Consider the following 26,224-nt stretch of genomic DNA (forward strand, 5'->3'; position numbering starts at 1 on the left):
CAACACTTTTCAACTCAGTATTCGGATGGCACCTTTTGAGGCACTATATGGAAGGAAGTGTAGATCACCCATTTGGTGGGACGAAGTCGGTGAAAGGAAACTGTTAGGGCAAAAAAGTATTCAGTTAACATAAAAAAAGATCGATTTAATTCGTGAATGGCTCAGGACAGCCCAAAGTCGCCATAAGAGTTACGTCGATAGTCGCAGACGAGACCTTGAATTTGAAATGGGTGATCAGGTCTTCTTGAAAGTATCGATAACTAAGGCCATTATGAGATTTGGTAAGAAAGGGAAACTGAGCCCGCGATTTATTGGACCCTTCGAAATTCTAGGAAGAGTTGGAAGCGTGGCATATCGACTGGACTTACCACTCGAGTTGGCTAACATTCATGATGTTTTTCATGTATCACTATTGAGAAAATATAAGCTTGACCCGTCCCATGTTTTGAGGTATGAACCAATCCCAATCAGAGAAGATTTGACCTATGTTGAGCAACCGATTGAAACACAAAACAAGAGGTGCAGGTATTGAGTAATAAAGAAATTCCTCTTGTCCTTGTACTATGGCAGTATCATTCAAGAGAAAAGTCAACATGGGAACGAAAAGAAGAGATCCGGGATAAATACCCTCATCTATTTGATTAACTAACGATTTTGAGGACAAAATCCTTTTTAAGGGGGGGATGATGTAAGGACCGAAACTTTTCCCGGCTAGAAAGGCTTGCACAGCAGTGAAAGCCAATGGAAGAGGAGAAGAGAAGTTAAGCTGCCATTTGTGTTATCACTATCTGTGGAGTTGCCATTTGTGTTACTGTCATTTGTGTAGCTGCCATTTGTGTTATCGACGTCTATGTAGCTGTCATTTGTGTTATTGTCGTCCGTGTAGTTGCCATATGTGTTATTGTCATCTATGGAGCTATGTTATCGTTGTCTGTGTAGCAGCCATTTGTGTTATTGGTGTCTGTGTAGTTGCCATTTGTGTACCGTCTGTGTAGCTGCCATTTGTGTTATTGTCGTCTGTGTAGCTGTCATTTATGTTACTGCCATCTGTGTAGCTCCCATTTGTGTTATCGTCATCTGTGTAGCTACCATTTGGGGTATCGCCATCTGTGTAGCTGCCATTTGTGTTATTATCGTCTGTGTAGTTGCCATTTGTGTTACTGTCGTTTATGTAGCTATCATTTGTGTTATCGTCGTCTATGTAGCTGCCATTTATGTTATTGATGTCTGTGTAGCTGCCATTTGTGTTATCGTCGTCTGTGTAACTGTTGTGAGTGTATGCTATGTTGCACATGTAAGCCACTTGTGGGCCTTTGACATCCACTTGGACACTACAAACATAACACTAGTAACCCTTGTTGCCACTCGGTTTGTGCATGCTGCCTCCTCTCCCCTTTCTTGATTATAAATACCCCTTCAAACATTCCTCTCAAGAGTTTCACACTATCTCTCTCTCTAGAGCCCAACACTTAGAGCTCATTGTTTGAAGAGCCACTGTATGAAGCTTGAAGGGGACTGTGAAAAGGGAGTTTTGGAGGCACCATTACACACTAGGTAAGTGGATCAATCCGCCATTGCATTTAAACTTGTGAACATGAAACTAAAATAGTACAAGCATGAATGGGTGAAAGAAAGTGATTGTGTAGTAGTGGTTTATGAACTATTTCACAGAATTGATGCCTCTGTTGCATGATGGGTTTTGATATTGAAAATGACTCTATTGCTCATAAAAATCTGTGCAAAAGTTTTTATGTATGTCTAAACTAAAATGGAAAATATTTTATGATGTTCCCTACTGTGAATAGAAAGTTATTAATCATTCTTTGAGGCATGTCATGTGCACACTGTGAATTTTCAAAAATGTTCATATTTTTGAAACAGAGGTTCAAATGATTTCCAATTACTGCCCCTATAAAGATATAGGTGTCTATTTTGATGTTCATATTTAAACCTTGTTAAGACTCTTTATAAATGAGGAGTTATGCTTTCAATTGTACAAGCATGTCACTGTTAACGGTTTTCTCTAAAATTTTAATTGTCACCTTTGTTGCTATGAGTTTTGACTAGTCAAATGAAGTCCAATTGCTCTCAACTACTGCCATTTGAAATCTCTATGTGAGCTTAAAGTTTCATGTTGAAATATTTCAAAATTCCTCCTAGATTGAAAGTTATGCATTAAATAGTGAGAACATGTCACTGCTGGCAGATTTCACCAAATTCCAAAACTATCACTTCGGTTGTCACAAACTTTTGAATAACCAAATAGAGTCCAAATGCTTTAAAACTTCCCTTGTTGGAAATATACATGTTTTCACTTAAACTTTGGTTTCGAAACCATCGTTAAATGCCTTATGGATTGAAAGTTATGACCTTGCTAAGTAGGACATATCACTGTCACAAATATGGTGGAGGTGTATGGTGTAGGTGTATGGGCGGAGGGTAATGCGTTAGTATATCAGTTTTCAGAACGTTATGAACTTTCAACTTGTAAAGACATGACAATAGCGAATATGGTGGAGGTGTATGGGCGGAAAGCACAGTGGAAAGTTTGTTTGACTCGTAATTGTGTATTAGATATTGTGATTCAGCAGTTTGCAACACTTATAGATTTTCTTGATAATCATGACATCACTCAAACGATGAATGATGAATTGATATGAGATACACAAAATGATTGTTAATTTAGTATTAAATCTGCCTATGATTTATTATTTCAGGATAGAATGCGGTGGAATTGGGCACGCTTGCACAATATTTGAAAATGGCATGTACCTTTGAAAGTGCGAGGTTTTTTGTGAATTCTATTCCAAGGAAGAGTTTTAACTATGGACAATTTAATCAAAAGAGACCGTGTGATGGTGAATGTGTGTATGTTCCGTAAAGATGATGCCAAATGTGGTGATCACTTATTTCTATGGTTACTTCGGAATCTATTGCTCATATTAAAGACCAATGAGATTGTATTATTTCTTATGATATGAGGAGAAAGATTTGGCAGATTGTGAAGGCAGCGGTTTTGTGGGAGATGAGGAAAGAGAGAAATGATAGGGTCTTTGAAGGGAGAGCAGTGGAGATGGGCGTGGTGAAGATTCATATAATTTGGAGTTGGTTGTCCATTAAAAGGAAGGCTTCGGTGTGTTTGAGACTGATGTTGCAATCAACCTTTTCGATACGTTGGGACAAAGAATACTTAAAGTTCAACCAAGATATGTTTGGTGTCCACTATACCTAGCATACGCAACCTAAACTTTGATGGAAGATCACATGGGAATCCTGGTGTAGCTGATTAAGAGTTCTAATGGGGAAATGGTTTTATGCTATGGTGGACTTTGTGGAATAGCAATTGCAAATGGTGCAGAGATAGAAGTTGCACTGCAAGGTATGCACATCTTGTTTCAACGCTTTCAGAATTATCTATGTATTGTTGAAGGCGATTCGTTAAATATCATCAATTAGTTTAAGAAAGAAACAAGATCACCATGGAAGTTGAGAAGTAAGTGGATGGAAACTGTGGACATAAGTAATCTGATGATGATTACTTTTTAACATGTGTATAGAGAAGCAAATGAGTTGGCTAATGATCTTGCAAACAAAGGAGTTGATATCGATGCCTTAATGATTGTTGATGATCTTTTTTTTACCTTTCCTTTTTTCGTTTCTTTTGAGTTTGCTTTGTATATGTGTAACATTTATGAGTTATTAATAAAATAGATGTACTCTTGTCAAAAAAAAGAAAAGGGAATATTTTTGGGTTTTTTGTAGAGAGAAAATTGTAGAGAAAAACAGGCTTGGTGGAAGATTGAGCTCTGTGTTTCTGGTTTTCTCAAGTAAGTGTCTTGTAATTTTCTTTCTTTGATTTAGTGAGAAACATCGATCATCTTCGTGTAGTCATATTTGTGATGTAGTACGTAAATTCTGGTGTTCCTTTTCTATTATTTCTTTCATGCTTTATTCTTCTTGCTTGTTGCTTGTTCTATTTTTCTCATACTTCATTTGCCAAAAATCAATATATTTGGTTTAGAGCTTCTGCGCACAACAAGGAAGTCCATAACCAATAGAAAAAGGTAAGGAGATATAAGAACTCCATATCCTACCTTTTTTACCCCTAAAATGCCCTTTTGGAGAGCCAAGAGCGGGGTGGTAATGCATAAACGAACACAGGAAATAGACAATTTAGGGCAGTTTGTCTAGAATATATGAGGGATCTCAATATCGTTTTAAGTCTATTTCAAATGAGTTTGCTAATGTTCTTATACATAATATTGCAAAGACCAATCGGTAAGAAATCCTTCATAACATTTGGAGAACTAAATTTAGGAATAAGGAAAATAAAAGTAAAACTAATTTGATTAAGGAATTTACCTCTATTAAAGAAGTCATTCAAGGCTGCAATTAAGTCTTTCTGGATCACATCCCAGCTGAACTTATAGAACTCGATTGTAAAACCACCTGATCCAGGGGCGCCCTCGTTGATCATATCCCAGATACATGCTTTAAGCTCATCTAGAGAACCATTTTTAATAAGCTTTTTCAATTGACTTTAGTTAAGTTGAGAAGGAGATGGAAATTGGTCTGCCATATGTAAATCAATTTCACTCTCCTTAGCCAGAAGATCCTCAAAAAACTCAATAATATGGTCCTCAATTTATGTGGCAGTGGTAATAGGAACCCCATTCTGATCCTTTAACAAAGTGGTCCCGTCATTCCTCTTTCGTACAATAGTTGAAAGATAAAAAAAATATGTAATGGAATCCCCATCTCGAAGCCAATTTGGTCGTGACTTTTGTCTCCACATGCTCTCTTCATATAAAAACACTTGCGGCAAATCTCTGGATAACTCTTTCTCCTCCACCATTATGGACTCATTGGAACGGTCCCGAATCAAATTATTATAAATAATAGAAAGTTACCTATGAGCAACAAAGATATTTTCGCCAACATGTCCAAACGAATTAGAATTTCATTCACTAATATCTTTTCATAGTCTTTTTAATTTGGAAACAAACCTAAACATGGGTGTGCCCCCCACGCTTCCTCTCTAAAATTCAGATATGATATCCAGAAAACCTTAAGGCCCTTGCTACATAGTGAAATACTTGAAGAGTTTTGGACCTACTGAAGGCAAATTCGATAAAGAAGCAAGAAGGGGACAATGGTTAGAATTACCTTTAGGCAAAAGCTCCACCTTTGAATCGGGATAAGAAAAAATTTATTCTATATTAGCAAATGCATGATCTAGGCATTCCCGAATACATCTTCTGTTTATCTGACTATTAGACCATGAGAACCACCTTCTAATAGAACCAAGATCAGTCAAAGCACGATAAGCCAGAATATCAGCTAAGTTACATTATCTTAAATCCAAGCTTGCGAGCCCATCTAATAGCAAGTTCAATAGGAAGTTTGGTCTCTAGAAGAAATAATAGCCCAGTATTATAATTATTGACTAAATCAGCAATATCAGAAACTCTCTCAGGCCCTCTCGGACCTCAAACATTCCACGCACTCACAAACATATAAAAATCATAGAGGTGGTGAGATACCTGCTGAGCTAGCATTATTATCACTAGCTAGCGCTGCCTACTTTATAATTCTTTGGACTTTCCTAGGTTTGGTGCCTTCTTTATGGCATCCACTCACAACAAAGAAAGGCTTAGGCCATCTAAAAGATTTGGCTCCTCCAGAAAAAGATTTCAGCCCAATAGATTTATCTCCTAGTGTTCATGTAACATGCCATCGCTGCCTCCCTTTACAAATTGTAATGTTATGGAACATACACTATCATCGCGTTGATCTGGGCCAACTACCTCGCGTACACTATACTGCATGGTTGAATCAACCATGGCTTCTGTTGTATGCATATCCTCTTCTAAGTTTGTAGATGGCATTGCTACACCTTTACTGCCGAACAGGCCTGAATGATCATCAGCACCAGCAACCGCAAAGCCCCCCCCCCCAAACCAAAATTTAGCCTTGAAAATAGTAGATGTTATTTTTGTCAAAATACAATAGTAACCTCCAAGTTGTTAGTAGAGAGAGAAGGGGTACAAGTTGTGAAGAGTTTAAGGTTTCTCTGAAGAGACTCGGTGTCCATTAATTAATATGAATATGCAAATTTCTCTTTTATAGACAAATTACATATGACTCTAATAGAAACTAAATTATAGACACCTATACTATACCAGGACTTACCATAAAGTACAAGACACAATATCCTACCTTTCCGATATTTATTGATTACAATATACACATTCTATATTAACTAAATATACAATATATACTTTCCTTTCACACTCTCCCTCAAACTCAAGATGCTATGAAAGAGAGTAGCTAGAGTTTGAACACCAAGTCGCGAAAATGAGCAGTTGGATCTTCAGGTGCATACTCATATTGTTGATCAACAAGCATAGAAAGTAGTGGCGAATCAACAAGCTTCAAGAATATATGGCTTCATGAACTCTTGGAAAAGATTAAATAGAGCTGAGAATCGAAATATGACTCGGCATAGTGACAGATCAAAGAGTCAAAATATGACTCGACAGAGTGAAAAAATCAGAGAGTCGAAACACGACTCGACAAAGAGTCGAAACACAACTCTGTAGAAGTTGCACCAACTGGGTGAGCAACAAACTCGTCTTGAAAATTGACAACAATGCTTCAGGGACGACGAATGAACATAGCTAAGATGAACCTCGATCTGATACCATGTGAAGAGTCTCAGGTTTCTCTGAAGAGACTCGGTGTCCATTGATTGATATGAATATACAGACTTGTCTTTTATAGACAAATTACAAATAACACTAATAGAAACTAAATCATAGACACCTATATTATACCCGGACTTACCATAAAATACAATACACAATATCTTACCCTTTCGATATTTATTAATTACAATATACACCTTCCATATTAACTGGATATACAATATATAGTTTGCTTTCACACAAGGGAGAGAGAGAGACGCCTGTTAAGGATGAGATTGTATTTCATAACATTGTATAGGGCATTTGTTCATTCTTTACCCTCAATGGTATTTTTGTCCACTGTACATATATATACTAAGATGTAAAACTAATTGTTGAGGGGAATGATTGATTTGTAGTCTTCTCTTCACTTTCTCTCTCTAGGGTTTCATAAGTTTTACATGGTATCAAAGCTTCACCATCACCATCTATAGATGCATCCTTCCTCTTCCTTATTTGAAGACAAAGGTCTCTGTTTTGAGTACGAAGGTCTCTGTAAGTTCATCCTTCATATTCTCTCTTTTCTTTATTCTTCTCTGTTCAATCTATTGAGATTATCATCACTCTCTTTCCTTCCCAAAAGTTTGTCCTCTCTAAAGATTGATTCTCTTTCTACAAATTTAAATTCTTTTTACCATAGCCCTGTTCAATCTATTGAGATTATCATCCCTCTCTCTCTCTCTTTCCCAAAAGTTTGTCCTCTCTATTGCTTGATTCTTGCAAAAGTTTTTCCTCTCTAGAGCTTGAATCCTGCAAAAAGGTCTTGTTGGTGTTTTGAGAAAGGGTCGGTGTTTGTACCCTTGTAAGAAAAAAAAAAAAAAATCGATAACTAATATATTGAAGTAACATCTGTTCTTGTGGCCTATTTGTTTAACTTCGGAACTCTATCTACTGAAGTAGGTCCTATTTTGTTTCTTAACTTCATAAAATGTGGTATCGAAGTACTCCCTGTTATCTCTCAGAAATGGTTCTCTTCTGGTGAAGACCTTATTTCAAAAATCTCAAGTGAAGTAAGTGAAAACCTTATTTCCAAAATCTTAAGTGAAGTAAATTTTTTTATTATGGCCTCGTTAACTTTCCCAAGATTTATCTCTATTAAACTCAGTAGAGACAACTATCTCAAATGGAAGGCCCAATTTTTCAATTGTATTGAAGGCCTGAATATTGAAAGTCATCTTGATGGATCTAGTCAATCACAAAATGAACTTATTTATGAGGAACCAAAAGAAAATCAAGGCACTAAACCAGAACTGTCTAAGGACTCCAAATTTCTGGAATGACAAATAAAGGATAAAACACTATTGAGTTGGTTATTTTCTATTCTTTCCGATGACATGTTCAATGAAGTGATGCACCTTACGACAACTCAAGAAATGTGGGAGATGCTTCACAACATATATCAAAGGGAAACATTTGCCAATGTTCTCCAATTTAAAACATAATTGATCAATTTACAAAAGGGCTCTTAATCAGTAACTGAATACTTGAACAAGTTCAAAACTATATGTGACCACTTTGCAGCAATTGGTAGTCCAGTAAGTGATCAAGATATGGTTCTCTATACCCTCAAAGGTCTTGGTCTAGAGTTTAAGACCTTTGAGACCTCCTTGATGACTAAACCACCATTTCCGTTCTTCTCAGAGCTTCGATTTTCTCTTCTCACATATGAAGCTCGGCTTGTATCTTCATCGATTATTGAAAGTAATCCTCAAGCCTGGGTGAACGCATCATCAGGGCAAATAGGTGGATATGTTCGAGGACGTAGTCATGGAGGTAAAGGTCGCAACCCAAATCAGCAAGGCATCCTTAGAGCCAACCCACCTTTCCATCAACCTCTTCAGCTAAGAATGGGCATGATACCTCGCGTAACTTGCCAGTATTGTAGGTGACATGGACATATTGCTAAAAACTGCTGGGACAAAAAAACTCTCATCATCCCACAATGCTCTAGTGCATGATTTCATCAATCTATCAACCACTACGCCAACTGATTGTTCTTGGGTTATGGATTCCGGTGCAACTGCTCATATGACAGATGACAACTCTCAACTTAGAGGTATGATTCTTTACCATGGTTCTTGTATAGTATTCACTAGAGATGGTACTGCCCTACCTATAACCCATATTAGAACTGTGAGTATTTCCACTACCTTTGGTTCCTTAAATATTCCTAATGTTTTACTTGTTCCCAAACTAAAGAAACAACTCATATATGTATCTCAATTTGCTAAAGATTTTAAGTGTTGTTTTGAGTTTACCCATTATGGTTGTGTTGTGAAGGATCTATAAAGTGGGAAGGTGATTGCTGAGGGGGTGCTGAGAGAAGGTTTGTATGTGCTTCAAAATGATCAACTCTCTGGTCTTGCTACAATTATCTCCACAGCTAGAGGAGGAACTATTTTGTAGCATGAGCCCTTAGGTCATCGTAGTTTCACTGTTGTCAGTCGTCTTGGAAGAGAGTTGGCTCTACTTAATTTTGTTGACGATTTATCTCTTGGTTTATTGTATTCTTCTTGTCAGTTAGGAAAATACTCCGAGACTACACTTAACTCTTCTAATAGAAAGTGTAATGCTCCTCTTGATTTGATTCACATTAATGTTTGGGGTCCAGCCCCAGTTACTTCCTTATCATGTTTTAAATTTTATGTTATCTTTGTGGATGATTATGTTAGATTTACTTCGATATATTTTTTGAAGCAAAAAATCTGATGTGTTTAATTGTTTTTGTTAAATTTCACACTTATGTTGAGCTTCTATTTGATCGCAAACTCAAGGCTTTTAGATCTGATAGTGGAGGTGAATTTACCTCTCATGTTTTTAAATAATATTTGAGTCAGCAGGGAATTCATCGCAAATATTCTTGTCCATACACTCTAGCACAAACTAGTGTTGCTGAGAGCAAGCATCATCACATTGTTGAGAGTAGTCTTTTCATGCTGTATACAAGTGGTCTACCTTAATTCCTTTGGCCAGAAGCTTTTTCTACTGTTGTATATCTCATTAACAAATTGCCAAGCTCTACATTGTCATTCATATCTCCCTTCCAAAAGCTCTTTTGTAGTAAACCAAATTAATCTTTTCTCCAGGTATTTGGATGCATATGCTTCTCACACATTTATTCTTCTCAAAGAAATAATTTTTTTCCTAAGGCTTATAAGTGTAGGTTTATTGGATACAACTTCGAACATAAAAGTTACCGATGTTATGACAAAGTGTCAAGACGCTTTTTCATTGCGAGACATGTAACATTTGATGAAACTAGGTTCTACTTTAAGAACCAGTGTTCCCAAACTAATACAAATAGCATGTCAAATAATGTGTCTGCACCTATTTCAATGCCTTTTCAATCACAAGAAAAAGTACACTCACAAGCTCCAATCTCATCTGAAGTTACAAATGAATCATCTTAGCAACATCACCCTCATCAGTCATCGCCTCACTCTGACAGGTCTGATCAACAACCTATTTCCTCGACAGATGTTTCACCACTTTCTTTTTCTTCTCCTAGTTCAAACTTAGATGCATCTCCCATAGTGCAACATGATTTATCTGAAGGACCCTTAGCAGTCTCACCTATACCACCACGCCATTCCTCTCGCTCCACACAACCTCCTAGACATCTGTCAGACTACTAGCTTTACTGTACAATTGTTTCTTCTCCTGACACCATCTCCAGGATCTTAAGAACAAAATACCCCATTGAAAGTTATGCCTTGAGAAAGATATTATCTTTCGATCATCTAGCATTTGCAAGACAAATGTCTCAAATTTGAGAACCAACCACCTATGAAGAAGCTGTCTTTGACTCGGGATGGCTGGCCTCAATGAAAGAAGAGATTCATGCACTTAAAAGGAATCACACTTGGGAATTAGTGCCATTGCCTCCAGGCAAAAATATAGTGGGTTCAAAATGGGTGTACAAAGTTAAGGCCAGATCAGATGGCTCAGTTGAAAACTTAAAGTCCAGACTAGTGGCCAAGGGCTTTAATTAATAATATGGCATTGATTATGATGAAACTTTCAGTTCAGTTGTGAAGACACTCACTATTTGATCCATCCTGGCTATGTCATCTATGTTTAATTGGAAACTTCATCAACTTGATGTGAAAAAATGTATTTCTTCATGGTGATTTGAAAGAAGAGGTGTACATGCAACAACCTAAAGGATTTGAAGATCCCTTACGACCACATCATGCCTGCAAATTAAAAAAGGCGATTTTATAGACTCAAACAAGCTCCTCGGGCATGGTTTGAGAAATTCAGTTGTTTACTCCATAGTATTGATTTCCAAAGAAGTATGGTTGACTACTCCTTATTTCTTAAAAGATCATCATTAGGTATTGTTATCCTTCTAATTTATGTGGATGATATCATTGTTACTGGAAATGATATTAAAGGCCTTGAACATATTAAGAAAGAATTGAAACTGAACTTTGAAATGAAGGATCTTGGAGAATTAGAATATTTTTTTAGGATTGAAATTCATCGGAACAAAAAAGACATTGTTCTCACCCAACATGAGTATATTCTTGACTTATTATCTAAAACAATGATGTTGGGATGCAAGCCTATTTCTACCCCGGCTGAAGTAAATAAGAAGTTAAAGATTGAAGAAGGGGAATTGTTACCTAATCCTTCCTTGTACAAAAGTGTAATTGGTGATCTTTAATATCTTACATTTACACGTCTTGACATTGCTTATGCAGTGAATACAATATGTCAATTCATGCAGGCTCCTCAACAACCTCATTGGGAAACCACAAAAAAGATTTTGATGTATTTAAAGGGTTCTATACATGATGACTTATTCTATACTTTGTTCAGTTTATCTGACCTCAAAGCACACTCTGATGCTGATTGGGTTGGATGTCCTAATGATCGTAGGTCCATTACAGGATTCTGTATCTTTTTAGGAAAGAGTTTGATTTCCTGAGTAGCAAAAAGCAAGCCTCAGTATCTAAATCCAGTACAGAATCAGAATATAGAACAACGAGTATTGTTGCGGCAAAAATTACTTGGTTACGTATGCTCTTTAAGGAAATTGGTATTTCTACTATTATAGCTTGTGATAATCAAAGTGCCATGCGCCTAGCCACCAGTCCTATCTTCCATGCTCGCACTAAACACATAGAAGTTAATTATCATTTGATTAGAGAAAAGGTTGTATCTGGTTCTATTTCAATTACCTTTGTTCCTTCATCTCATCAACTGACAAACATGTTCACTAAAGCATTAACTAGATCAAGGCACCATGAGTCCACATACAAACTCTTGATACACAAGACACATGCTCGGCTTGAGGGGGTGTTAAGGATGAAATTGTCTTTCATAACAATGTATATGGTATTTGTTCATTCTTTACCCTCAAGGGTATTTTTGTCCACTATACATATATATAATAATATTTAAAACTAATTGTTGAAGGGAATGAATAATTCGTGATTTTCTCTTCACTTTTTATCTCTAGGGTTTTATAAGTTTTACAATGCCAAAGTTTTAGATGAAAATTCAATGAAAGTCTTATATGTTTCTTGGGCGGTGAAGAAATGGGACAATCCCACATTGAAAATTCAGGGCGGCAGTGCATATGTGCACACTAATCAGTGCGTCTGACATATGAGTGTGATGGTATGCTCACATGAAGGTGACACTAGTTTTTAAGAGGTACATTGTTGCCCCTTGTTTTGAAAAAATATCGAAAGTTCTTTTGAAAAATTCAAAAAATACATTTACCATGTTTTTTCAAACAGAATCCAAACCGGCCGTTTCAGTTTTGATAAAAATATCGAAAATGTCATTGTAATTTTTTTTCTTCAAAAAATGCATTTAACAAGTTTTTTCAAACCGGATCCAAATCGACCGGTTCTAATTTGACATAATCAATTGGTTTATGACATAACAACTGGTTCAGTCAAAAATCAGGCTGGTTAAAAGGGACACTACCAGATCTCGACATATTGAGGAATTCAAAACCGTCTTCAATTTCTTAACAAGATCAGGCGATTCCGATATACACCACCGAATTTTCAAACGTTCGTATTTTTAAAAGAGAGGCATTCATCTCTCATTTCTTAGGGCACCAACTCGCCCTTAATAAGTGCAATGATTGCATTTTGCGTAGCTTTTAGGGTCATCCGGCACGTGCAAATTTTCTGGGCTCAGGCTCGGCAAAATCCTGCCCTTCCAAAATATGCGGCGTAGGCAGCTCCAGTATATAAACGCAACCACCTACTCTCTTATCTCCATGCTCCCACGACAACAGTAGAGTGAGAGGAAATCTGTCGCTCTTTCTCTCTCTAATGGCCATGGCTTCTATTGCTGCCTCTTCGTTGCTTTCTTCCACTTCTTCCTCTTCTGCACTCTCCTGCAAATCCTTACCGAAGGCCTCGTTATTCCCTTCGCCTAAGCCAATCTCTCAGAGGCTCTCCCTTCCTAAGGGCTTTCAGAGCTTTGGAAAGTCTTTCAAATCTCGCTCCAGAGTCTATCAGAACTGCTCTAAGAGGAGTCTGGTGGTGAATGCTGTAAGTAAAATGCTTTTTTAGGGTCTTCGTTATGAACCATTTTTGTGTTCATGGCTTGATAGCTTTTTTATCGCGTTTTCTTTTATTTTTAATCATTGCTCATGCTTCAGGATTAGGAATCTCGTGATGGCCATTTCTTTTTTAGTTTAGTTAAAGTTAATATACCCTAACTCCTAGGGTTTAATGAACTTTTGGCTTTGATGTTTAACGGGAAATCTGTCAGTGGGAGTGATTTTAGGGTTATTTTCAGCAAATCCCTGGTGTTTAACGGGGAATCTGTCAGTGGGAATGATTTATATTTTCAGCAAAAACCTGGTGAATTATGGTGCAAAGAGCATTTTTTTTTCCTCTTTTGCGTTTTGGGTTTAGTTTTATTGAGCAAAGCTGTGATATAACTTGGTTTTCTTTTGTTGAGTTTCATGCTCATTAGTTCTTGTGGGAGAATTTAAAAGTAACTAGTTTTGCCAGATTTTAGATGAACATGTGATTTATTCTTAGTTTTGACATTAATTGATTTCTATTAGAGTTTTTGTCATTTTAGGAATAAGTTTAGGGTTTTCATTTCAATTGTTTGTGATGTTTTGTCTGTTGGATTTGTAAGGCCTTTAATAGCGACATAAATACAACATTCTCCCAATTAGCCTTTGAATGCCTTACAATCTCTCTAATACCAATGAAAGTAGGACTAAGGTGATCTAGTATGATGTACATTATTTTTATTTTTGTTTTTCTACGTTGACTAGAACACTTATAATGGTCCTTTACAATTAATTCAACTCAAAAGAATAAATCGACTCTCGCTTGTTGCCACTAAGAACAATTAGTTTCATTGAATAATAAAAAGAGAATATAAAACTAAGAGAAAATAACATAAGGGATAATGAACTGCAGAAATAAAAAAAACAGTGCCAAAAGATTTCCTCAACTAGTATTTGAAACACCCTACATTGGGTCTTCGTCTCCGTCTCCAATGACGCATGGGATTAAAAGGTCAATTTCGGATCTTAATATAGAAAGCTTTGGTTATCTCTTCACAAAATGAGAGTATGTGGAACTACATAAGGCTAATATCAAAACTACGTGGGCATGCCCACCTTCTCTACTTTAGATGGTTAGACCTATTGAGAGAGGAAGAGAGAATATGTTAGCGAGAGAAGAGAGAAGCCTAGAGGGGGGTGTGCCCCCTAGAGAGAGAGTTGAAAGAGAGAAGAGAGAAAGTTGTGTTTAGAATGGGAGAGGAGGCCCTATTTATAGTGTTACAAGAGGAGATAGGGTTATGTAGAGATAACCATCACAAAATCTGATCTTAATCTTTTGATCTTGGAGTTCTGTGGGGTGAGAGATTTGAGCCATCCATTCTTCATATCGTCATCATGATAAAAAATAAGGTGTTAGAACCTTATCCTTCAGTTCCTAGACCTTTATCCCATCACATAAAAGATATACTCAAATATTATATATATTGTATTTAATGAAAATATTTTCTTGTTTATATCTCATTAACCACTTCAATCTTTCAAAATATATCTTATTTTCAAAGACAAATCTGATATCTTTTTAAAACATATTTCCGCAACCCACAAAATGTAGATCTTCACAAAGTGGGGTATGGCCTCTCATGGCCCCACTAAAAGTAGCGTGCCACCTAGTGGGCCCCTCAATGCAAATCTCAGTGGGGTCCATAAGGACCCCATGAGCCCAAGCAACTAATAAAGAATTAATTTAGACGAGGAAATTTTTGTGGTCATTAAAGGATTTACAAGAGGAAATTTACCCAAGGGATTTGAAGAAAAGGGAAAGGGAAATCTAGTCTGTAAATTTAACAAATTCCTTTATGGCCTTAAACAAGCATCGTTTCAGTGGTACATCAAGTTTCAAGAACCCTTATCTTTGGCTGGATTCACCACAAATGAGGAAGACTAGTGCATCTATAAAAAAATTTAGTGGGAGTGATGTAGTATTCATCTCTTTGCATGTGGATGATATGCTAATTGTTAGTAGCTTAATTGCCGTTGTGTCAAAAACAAAGATATTCCTTGCACAACAGTTTGATATGAAGGATCTAGGGGAAGGCTCTTATGTGTTGGGCATAAAAATAATAAGAAATACAAAAGAAAGAACCATTTAATTTTCCCAAGCTACTTACTGTAAAAGAATACTGGAAAAAGTTTGAAATGGATAAATGTAAGCCCATGGCAACTCCCATAGATAAGAAGGCAAAGGTAAGAAATAAGATGTGCCCTACTGAAGATGAAGAAAAGAAAGCCATGGAAAGAATACTCTATAGAAGCGCAGTAGGGTCCCTCATGTACACCATGACAGGAACAAAGCCTGACTTGTCTTATGCCATGAGCATGATTAGCCAGTTCCAATGCAGCCCTGGGATTAAGCATTTGAAAGCGGTTAAGAGAGTTCTAAGAGACTTAAAGTGAATTGAGAACTACATGTTTACATATGGAAGAGGATCGGAAATAGCAATTGAAGGATATTCTGATGCGAGGTATCTAGGAGATCCGGATGATGCGAAGTCCACATCTGAATGTGTTCATGCTTGGAGGAAGAACTGTTTCTTGGAATCGAATAAACAAGATGTGGTAGCATTGTCCACCATGGAGTCAGAGTATGTGACATGTTGCATGGTAGCTAAGGAGGCTGTAAGGATTGAGAAGTTTCTTAATCGGCTAGAGTATGAGCGCGTATGATGTGAGTGCGTGAGAATCTTCTGCGACAACACAACTGCAATTTGCATGTCTAAGGAGCCATGATTCCATAAGAAGTCCAAGCATATAAAGCTCTAATTCTATCATCTGCGCATTGAGGTGCGGTGTGGAGATATCGAGATCAATTACATATCCAAAGAGGTAATGATTGTTGAACCTCTTACAAAGGGGCTTGCTGCAAATGTTTTTGTAAAACATGTGAGAGAGATGAGGCTGAGAGAAAGTCAACAAGAGATAGTGTAAGGCCTTCAAAGGCCAAGTGGGAGAATGTTGGGTTTGTGCGGCCATTAAAGGCCTAATGAGAGCTTGTAAATCAAATTTTAGTGGAGTGGGAGTGGTCTTGTGTGGACCATGAGATGCAAATGTTATTTGCCATAACTCAGACTAGGCTTCACATGCTAGCCCAGTCGAGTTAGAAAACCCTTGATGCCTGGGCATGGAATAAAAACTGATGAGGGTTAATGGGTTACCTCTTGTTGAGGTTGGAGTTGCCCAAATGGGTGAGCCAAGGGACGATGTGACTCTTATGTGTGATGGTTGGTCGTTAGAGAAGAGGGCTAAAGCCATTGATCCATCACACGACATGTGCTTAAGATGGCCATATTGGGAAACAGTTCACCATTGAGGGTGACACATGCACATGTACGAGAGATTACCCCTATGCACCATAGAGCTGTTGTTGCAGCAGGTCTGTTTGACCTTACACCTAATCTCTACGGGAGAACCTGTAATCCATAGACTAGGATTATATCCCCTTGCTTATTTGCTGACTTTGGTATCTCAATCATGAACTGTGGGTCATAGTCCACAGTAGAAGATGGAGTGTTTCAAAATAAATCCTAGACCTAAAAAGATCCTATTCCCATCAAATTTATTTTCTTAAATATTGATTAATTTTAGAATAATTATTTTAAGAGTTTGAATATTTTATTATTAATTAAAATATTCAGAGAGAGATAAAATAATTATTAAAAAGGTTTATTTCATAAAGATAATTTTTTTTATTAATTGTGTGAGCTCATGGGGCCCATTGGACCCCACTGAGATTTGTGTGTGTGTGTGTGTGGGGGGGGGGGAGGGTTCCCACTAGGTGGCATGCCACTTTTAGTGGGGCCATGAGGGGCCACGCCCTACTTTGTGGAGATCCACATTTTGTGGGTTGTGGTGATATGTTTTAAAAAGAAGGGAGATTTGTTTTTGAAAATAAGATATATTTTGAAATATTAAAGTGGTTAAAGAGATATAAACAAGAAGAAATTTTTTGATTAGATATAGTATATCTAATATTTGAGTATATATTTTATTTGATGGGATAAGGGTCTAGGAATTGAAGGATAAGGTTCTAGTACCTTCCTTTTGATCATGATGACTGATTTGAGGAATTAATGACTCCAATCTCTCACCCCCCAGGTGTCCAAGATCAAACAATCAGGATCAAATTTTGTGATGGCAATCTCTAAAGAACCCTATCCCCTCTTGGAACACTATAAATAGAGACCTCCTCTCCCATTCTAAACACACCTCTCTCTCTTCTCTCTTTCTACTCGCTCTAGGGGGCACTCCCCACTCTAGGCTCCTCTCTTCTCTCTCTCTAAAATATTCTCTCTTCCTCTCCCAATAGGTCTAGAAGAGGGGTCACGCCCCACCTAAAGTAGAGAAGGTGGGCACGTCCCACATAGTTTGAGATTAGCCTTATGTAGTTCCACCTACTCTCATTTTGTGAAGAGATAACCAAAGCTTTCCATATTGAGATCTGAAATTGACCTTTTGATCCCAAGCGCCATTGGAGGTGGAGACACGGTGTGGGGTGTTTCAAGGACCGGTTGAGGTAATCTTTCGGCATTCTTCTTTTGATTTCTACAATTCATTATCCCTTATCTTCTTTTCCCATAGTTTTGTATTTTTTTTTTATTATTCAATGAAACTTATTGTTCTTAGTGGCAGTAAGCGAGGGCCGATTTATTTATTTATTTATCTCTTTTGAGTTGAATTAATTGTAAATGATCATTGTAAGTGTTCTAGTCGGTGTAGAAAAGAAAAATAAAAATCAGTGTACACCATACTTGATCACCTTAGTCCTACTTTCACTGTCTTCAAGCTTGTGGATTTTGTTTCTTTGGAAAAAAATTATTCTAATTGTTTATTTAACGCTTTATGTTTTCCCCATCTAAAAGATGGATTGAAACATTGACCGTTAGGGCTGTGACCCTTACACTGAACTGAAGTTGTTTAACCTATTAAGCTATACTTTTATTTAGTTGGAGTGCTGTTTACGTTTTATATTTTATTATTTTTTTTTGGGTAAGTATATTTTATTAATTTCCCTTTGTTAATCTCTATACTTTCAGTTAGTCGGAGTGCTGTTTATGTTTTATATTTTATTAATTTCCCTTTGTTAGTCCCCTCAAAAAATAATTCCCTTTGTTAATCTTTGTTGCGTTGCTGGCAATTGGTTGAAGGGAAGTTCCATAATGCTGGAAAAGAAAGTCTTGATGATTATCATTGTATTGAGATACCTGAAGACCACATTGTTAATAACTTGATAATATACTTTCCTTATCAAAAGTTTCTTGGTTTCTTACTCTACATTGTTAATAATTCGATAATATCTTTTCCTTATCAAAACGTTTCTTGGTTTCTTACTCTCTGCAATTTATTTTCCCCCTTCTGTTTAGGTGTAGAAATTGTGGGGTTTGGATGTAGTGACTGATACTTTACTTAGCATGAGTATAGCATTTGGGTAATCATAGCCAGCATGCATCATTCACACTTATTCATTGGCAGTGGAGTCATGTAATTGTTCTTGCTAAGAAAACGAAGGTGGCCATAAAAGTAGGTAAGAACTCATCATCCATTGTCCTTGGATAATCATGGATGGAGGATGCTGGGTCTGAGTACCCTATTCTGTACTCATACCAACCATGGAATACTATTCCATACTCATACCAAGTATGGATACTATGTATACTATTTATAGTTGGATACAATGTTTTAAAACATGCTGATCCTGATCGGGAATCGCTCATCCAAATCATAATTGGGCAGGCTACCGACATGGTTCCTTTACAAAACTTGGAAGTGGTCCGATTTGGTGGCTACCTAATATAATTTTTCAATATTATTTAAATATTTAAAAGTTTTTACGTTGGAAAATCAACAATCATATTGGGATCACTGATTCGGATTGGTTCACTTGGGGGCCGAGCCGGCACCCTATTCCCGGTTGTAAAACACTTTCTGTATACGGAATCCATATCTGTTATCTGTATATGCAACAAACATTCTATATAATTTATGATCAGCAAGGATAGCCTTTATTGGTTCTTAAAATCAGGAGACTTATGTGTTCTTTTTATTTTTATTGTTTATTATTGGAATCATCTTGGACAGTTTCTTTTGCTGGCTGAATTGTTTCTAGAACAAAAGACTATTTTGCAATTGCCTACGACCAGTGTTCAAGAATGTTAAAGTCGGTTATGTTGACCGATTTTAATGGGCCAAGCTCGTCCCAGACTAACATGTGATGGACTACCCTACAAAGTGAAAATCACTTGATATGGTTGAATATCAGCTCTTCTGAGGTTTATAATGGCTGTTATATATCAGCATGGCAGTTGATATACTGTCTTTGCAATAGTTGAAACAAGCAAGCAATATAAACCCCATTATATATGATTTTTCTTAAAAAGAGTTGCCAGTTATAAATTGGTATAAAGCCATTGCTTCTAACTATTAAAAAATAAATTCCTGATTTCTTGGAAATGGTTTTGTCACTAAGAAATTTCTTGAAAATTTTAATCACTAAAACGTGATTACTATATCTGTTTGTATCTTATATTTTCCTAATATTACCTGTTAAAAAGTGGTGTAGTTTAGAACATGATAGTTTTTTGCTTCACCTGTTTTACATTCGCTATAAAGCCATTATTTCTAACTTTAAGAAAATAAATCCATTATTTCTTGAGAATATTAATACATAGAAATTTCACAACTATTATCACCTGTTAAACTATTATATTTTAGAAAATGATAATTATTTTCTTGTCTTGTTTTAAACCATGATAGATCTGCTGATACTGGTATGTTATGGTATTGCGTTCAGCTAATCTGGACATAAATACTGATCTTTTGAAGGTTTGCCTAAATCTTGGATCTAGGTCAAAGCAGTCTAAATTAACTACCTCAAAACTGCATCCCAAACTCACAACCACACACATGCATGCCCCCACACAGAGATTACACAGAAAGTAAAAAACAAATAGTGGGTTTGGGCACTTATTTTCTTAGTTATAAGGTGCAAACTATCACATTTTATGCTGAATGTATGCTATATTTTTGTTTGCTTTTTTGTCATGATTATATACTTCTGATTTTGTCTGATATGTACTTGTGAATGTGGTTCTCTGCAGTATGAGCCTCCATTGGTTGGAAATAAAGCCCCTGACTTTGAAGCTGAAGCCGTTTTTGATCAAGAATTTATCAAGGTACTTAATTTGCTTGATTTTCCTTTAGACGTTTGGGAGCTTGTGTTTTCTTGTGTTCCTGCAGAGGGGTCTGATAGTTTTAGTTAGTCGGCATGATACAACCCAAAATATGCTCTCGTCCTTTAGCTACAATCTCTATTATATACTAAGACTACCGTTGCTAGAAAACAAGTTTCATAGAGGCCAATTGTAGTTTCTTGTAATTACAGCTCCACAATGTGTTCTACTTAACTTTGCATATTGGTTTTTGGGTACTGTAAAGGTAAAGAAATTTTGTTAGGCACAGTCACAAAGACATGTCGTAGAGGGGCCTGGAAAACTCAGAGGATTTATGGAGACAGACGGACATGTCAGAAATACAACTGAGTTTAGAGGACTTAAGCAAATGCCAATCAAATCCAAGAATTGTTCCTTACAAGTTAAGGCAGTGTTCAATAAATATGCGGAAACTCCTCAAAGAGCAGGACACAATTCTTTGTCAGACAAGGTATTCTAGATGGTGCTTTAATGGCACATAAGTGTGAGTGATTCTTGATAGTTGAAAAGTGGACAAGTTGTCATCTCTCTAGAAACAAAAGTTCCATTATTTAAGAGGAGCTTTATGCTCACAGAGTTAAAAACATTTAGAATTGGATGAATATTTTTGAAAGGAACTTGAGCCCTATCTGACTATTCATCATATAAGCAAAAACTCAGGAAGTGGGGGCTGTTTGGAAGGGAAACAAAATTCCAATGTCCTTTCCATAATATAACTTGAGTAAAGAGATAAGATTATTGATGAAATTGTTCTATATGATGAGTTCTTATTAAGAACAAGGATGATAATCCAGGAGTGGGCCTTCTGAGGAAAGCACTCAATTAGATGAGCAGCAAGTATGGTTTTTGTGTAATGTTTTGTCTTAAATTTTGTTTTTGTTCGTCTTACCTAGGGTACTGATAGAAGTTGTATCATTTTGTGCACTAGAGTACTCAATAGGAAGGGTAGGTTTTCACTTGAGGGAGTTGGGAAGGACTCCTTGTCCATTTGGGAATACCGATAAATGAATGGACTGTGTTTTTCAGGTTGCTCCCTGGTTTGTGGTAAGAAATATTCTACTCAATTATTGAAGTTCTTGAGGTTTAGTTTATTTTGGTAGTTCTAGAGTTGAAATATGGTACACTATCTTTGTTAATGTAGAATTGATGAGTATTAAGCTTTGAACTTGTTTATTGGTGATTTTAAAAACGATTTTAAACTATTATAATCGCTATCTGCATGCCGAAGTGAAAGCTTTCTTTCACTTACTTCCTTCAACACATTCCGGTCAAATACTAACAGGGTGAGGGAAATCGCTTTAGGAAACATATAAACAATTTGTCTCCTATTAGACATATTTGCATTTTTCCTATGTTCTCGTGTGAACTAGAAAAAGCGTACCACTATGCAGATTGCACCAGGCTATGAAAAAAAGGGAAAAGTTTATATAGAGCCTAGGCTCTAAACAATCAAATTAGAGCCTACCTAAAAAATTTCATTAGAAGAGGTTGTTTTGATGCCCAAATATCCTCAAATTGATCATTTCGACATCAAGATACATGGACTTGAGAAAAAAATGGATTTCAAGTTTTAGAAATAGTGCATATTGTAACGCATTTTTGGACCGTCAATTTTTTAGTTATTCAAGTTTTCATAGATCTGCTCGGTCTACACTATTTTTGAAGTTTTAAATTTTATAATTAAAGATGGAAATATATTTTAAGGCTAGTCAAAGATTTACAGTATTGAAACCACATTTCTCGACACTATTTGAAGGTGGGCTCTAATTTGATTGTTTAGAGCCTCGGCTCTATACAAACAGCACCCTTAAAAAAATAAGGAAAAGAAAAAAGAAAAAAAAGAAAAAAAGGAAAAAAACACGAAAAAAAGAGAAGGATGTAGGTTGCAATGTGCATGGATATTTTATGCTGAAGCACTAACAACATACATGACCCGTGCTCGAAGTTAGCCAAGCATGTGACTACAGTAGCTAATGCTAAAAGCATGCTTCTAACAATACACTAGCTAATGCTAAAGCATACTTCTTACAAATTTCAGTAAGTTCTCATTTCGCATTCTTGGTAAGGGGAAGACAGGTGCCAACACGGTTACTATATATCATTGAGAAGATTGCTAATTACATTTTATTTTTCCATGCAGGTCAAGCTTTCGGAATATATTGGGAAGAAATATGTGATTCTCTTTTTCTATCCACTTGACTTCACATTTGTCTGTCCCACTGGTCAGTTTCATCCTGTTTCTGCAGTATATGAGATGCTTCTGATCCTTTACATGGTTACTCTATGAAATTTTGTCCATTTTCTTACAAACAATGATAATAAATTAATAAGAGTTAAGCTGGCTGTTGTCTGACACGTTTGCATATTTTGAATTTCTGCATTGCAGAGATTACTGCTTTCAGTGATAGGCATTCTGACTTCGAGAAGTTAAATACTGAAATATTGGGTGTTTCAATAGACAGTGTGGTAAGTTGGTTTTACTTTTGGATTTTTGCAGAGCTACTGATGCCTAATTCTTCTGAGCATAGCTTTTTCTTTTCAGGACTCGTTGAATAGCTTGTGCATATCTACTATATGTGCTAATCTTCTTAGGATGTAGGTCCTTCCGTCATCATCATGCAAAAATGGCCATCCACTGTGTTTTACCCTAGTTGCTGGGATCTCCCAACCTATGTGGCAATCCCACTAAAAATCTCTCCCCCGGGTTTCGGGGAAGAGATCTTTAAAGGATCTCATTTCTATATTTTGCGATCTCAATCCCCTTGGTTAGGGATCTTGTTACCCACCTTAAAGACCAAGACAACGAGCAAATGATGATTTTCATGCCAGCTAGCAACACAATTATACTTCAAATATAGTTGCATTGCTTGCTGGCCATAAACAAAGAGATCCCTACTTTAAAGAGTATGTATAGTGTCAGGCTATATATACTCTCTAAGATTTGGAGGAAGATCCCCAAAAGGTTGGGATCCTCGATCTCTAACATATGCAGCACAGATGATGCTCCCAACCATAGAAATCTTTTAGCCTTTCATGACCCCCTGGCTCTTAATCCCTATTCGGCTCCCAATTCACTCTTGATTCTAACAACTATGGTTTGATCTAACAACAGCCTTTCCATTTGTCTCTCCATCAAGAAGTTGAAGAAAGAAAGGGAGTACCTTCTTAATATTTTGAACTTTTTAATTATGAACTTTATTTTTCTAAAAAAAGTGCCAAAATTTAAATTAGGGGATTTGAAGAAAAATCATCCTTACAGGTTAGACTCCTAATAGTAAAATTTCTTCACAATGTATAGGATGATATAATTTCGGATGAACATAATTTCTTGAATTTATATGGTTTCCTTCATTACTTGTGTTTTAAAGTAAGATTAAGGGATATGATAATTTCTCTTTTATTTTAATTTATTAACATCATCTCTATCATGATAAAATAAATCATTTTTATCAATTTAAAATATTATATAAAAAATATAATTCATAATTTTAATTGATTGTGCCTCTGAAGTGCACATACTGTGCAGTAGTAGGTTGATATGGTCTGAATCAATTGAAAGACTTATACTTGCTTTTGCAAGTTTATGCACAAAGATATTGATAGTTTTTGTTTGTTTTACCTTGGGACATCATTCTAAACAGGTTTACTCATGAGTCAAGTAATCAAGTCAATGAATCTGTGCTTTTGTCATCAGTTTCTGGTCTCTCTGCTTATTACCATTGCCTCTGAAGTCTGAACCTCATAGAGTTGTGGAGTTTCCCTTTAATGCTTATGAATTTACTTCGATTTTCTTTGTTTACGTTTTTTCAAATGTGAAGAGTACGGAAACTATTTGGATAATAAATGCTATTGGAACTGTTTAATGAAGGAATACATATTTTTCTCTTAGCGATTATGCAAAGTCTAGGAGCTTAAATGGTTTTATCGCTGGTAAGGGAAAAGATGATCCTAGAAATAGGTGCAGAAACCATTTAAAGTGTGCTAGGCATAGAAAACTGCGAACAGGCTTTTAATGCTGATCAAAGTAGTATGATGCAACTATTCAGTCTTTTATGGTGCTCTCGGAGTTTGTGAAAGAGTCCATGAGGGCAATTTCTTTTTTTTTCGCCCCTTTTGTTGGTGCTAATGCTGGACAGCTTATCGTCTCTCTAACCCTTGTGTTTCATCTTGTTCCAGTTCTCCCATCTTGCTTGGGTTCAAACCGATAGAAAATCTGGTGGCCTTGGTGATTTGAAATATCCATTGATATCTGATGTGACCAAGTCTATTTCACAATCCTATGGGGTTTTGATTCCAGAGCAGGTATCAATGTTTCTATAAAGACTTTAAATTGTACTGTAGAATGTAGACGTGTTTCTCTTCATAGTTCATATTGACTCTCTTCAAACTGATGTGCAGTCAAGAGTTTGATTTGTCTTTTCCTTTTGGTAAGTACTAGATAGTATTATTGCTCCTCTTTTTTGTTGGAAATGTGACCAAGATCAACCTTTATCCTATTTGGAGTAATGTTATTGCTGTCCATATGATATCATTATTGTTTAATTCCTGTTGTTTCTTTTCCTTTCTCTATTCCAGGGGATCGCATTGCGTGGGCTATTCATTATTGACAAGGAAGGAGTGATTCAACACTCCACCATCAACAATCTGGCAATTGGAAGGAGCGTTGATGAGACAATGAGAACACTTCAGGTGAGCAGTTAAAGCAATGAACTGTTTTATTATTTTGCAAAGGCTCAATCCTTACATTTTGCAGATTTTCTAAATTATGATAGGAAATAATTATATTCCACTGAATTTAAGCAAAATTTATGATATTGGCTGTTTCCAAGTCATCAATGCCCTTTGAAATCAAGGAAGTCAAGTGATTCCCGAGTCCCAACTATCACGCCCTCTCTCTGTCTCACACACAGAAATTTGATGTTTTATTTGTTTTTGAATTATAATTAATCCAAGTTCCTATTTTGAATCTTTTGTTGAACAGGCTCTGCAGTATGTCCAAGAAAACCCTGATGAGGTTTGCCCAGCTGGATGGAAGCCTGGAGAGAAGTCGATGAAGCCGGACCCCAAGCTAAGCAAAGAATACTTCGCAGCTATTTGAAAACCATGTCAATCTTCTCTGTTGTCCTAGAAAGTTTTGTTTTGATTTCCTGTGAGGTTTGAGAGAGAGAGAGAGAGAGAACCAATTATGGAAGGACTGGGAAGTTCTTTGGTAGAGAGAGAGAGTAACTTTATGAACCAATTGTGGAGGGAGTGGGAAGTTCTTCAGGAGAACTGGATTTGTATTTGTCAAGGGTAATCAGTTTGTATCGTGTTCTGGTGGTCTACCTACCATTTGAGCCGTATACTTGTTTTTGATATTTGGAAGGGAAGGTGGATGTTTTATGGAAAAAGTTTATATAGAGCCTAGGTTCTAAACAATCAAATTATAGAGCCTACCTCAAAGCTTTCACTAGAAGAGGTTGTTTTGATACCCAAATATCTTCAAATTGATCATCTCGACAGCAAGATGCTTGAACATGAGAAATGGATTTCAATAATAGTAATTTTTTAAAAGTTATTTTTTAATAGTAACTCTTTAAAAATAATTCATCCTTTATAATGTATTAGAACCTCTTATTAAGAAAGATGTTCATTCGAGAAATTGAAAAAGTTGAGAAAAGGAAAAACTTCGAATAACATATCATAAAAATGGGTGGAAAATAAAAATTACAAAAACA

General features: G+C 36.4%; 1 protein-coding gene across 1 annotated transcript; it reads left to right on the forward strand.

Moving 5' to 3' along the window:
• Positions 1–12,990: 12,990 nt before the first annotated feature.
• Positions 12,991–25,897, forward strand: LOC18444464 (2-Cys peroxiredoxin BAS1, chloroplastic). The gene is made up of 7 exons (XM_006854637.4): positions 12,991–13,267; positions 20,397–20,471; positions 22,648–22,729; positions 22,894–22,973; positions 24,684–24,809; positions 25,083–25,196; positions 25,489–25,897. Exons 1-7 carry the CDS (start codon positions 13,046–13,048, stop codon positions 25,603–25,605), a joined length of 816 nt encoding a protein of 271 aa, XP_006854699.1. The 5' UTR covers positions 12,991–13,045; the 3' UTR covers positions 25,606–25,897.
• Positions 25,898–26,224: the final 327 nt, after the last annotated feature.

Source organism: Amborella trichopoda, chromosome 11 (genome assembly GCF_054954075.1).
Source record: "Amborella trichopoda isolate Santa Cruz 75 chromosome 11, AtrichopodaSantaCruz75HAP2 v2.0, whole genome shotgun sequence".
Classification (NCBI taxonomy): Eukaryota; Viridiplantae; Streptophyta; class Magnoliopsida; order Amborellales; family Amborellaceae; genus Amborella; species Amborella trichopoda.

What these genes read in the sequence shown, in the direction of transcription:
- LOC18444464 (XM_006854637.4), top strand. Translation starts at nt 13,046, where the DNA reads ATGGCCATGGCTTCTATTGCTGCCTCTTCGTTGCTTTCTTCCACTTCT. An exon ending in GTGTTTCAATAGACAGTGTG is followed by an intron (nt 22,974 to 24,683) that starts GTAAGTTGGTTT and finishes ATCTTGTTCCAG; the next exon opens with TTCTCCCATCTTGCTTGGGT. An exon ending in AGACAATGAGAACACTTCAG is followed by an intron (nt 25,197 to 25,488) that starts GTGAGCAGTTAA and finishes TTTGTTGAACAG; the next exon opens with GCTCTGCAGTATGTCCAAGA.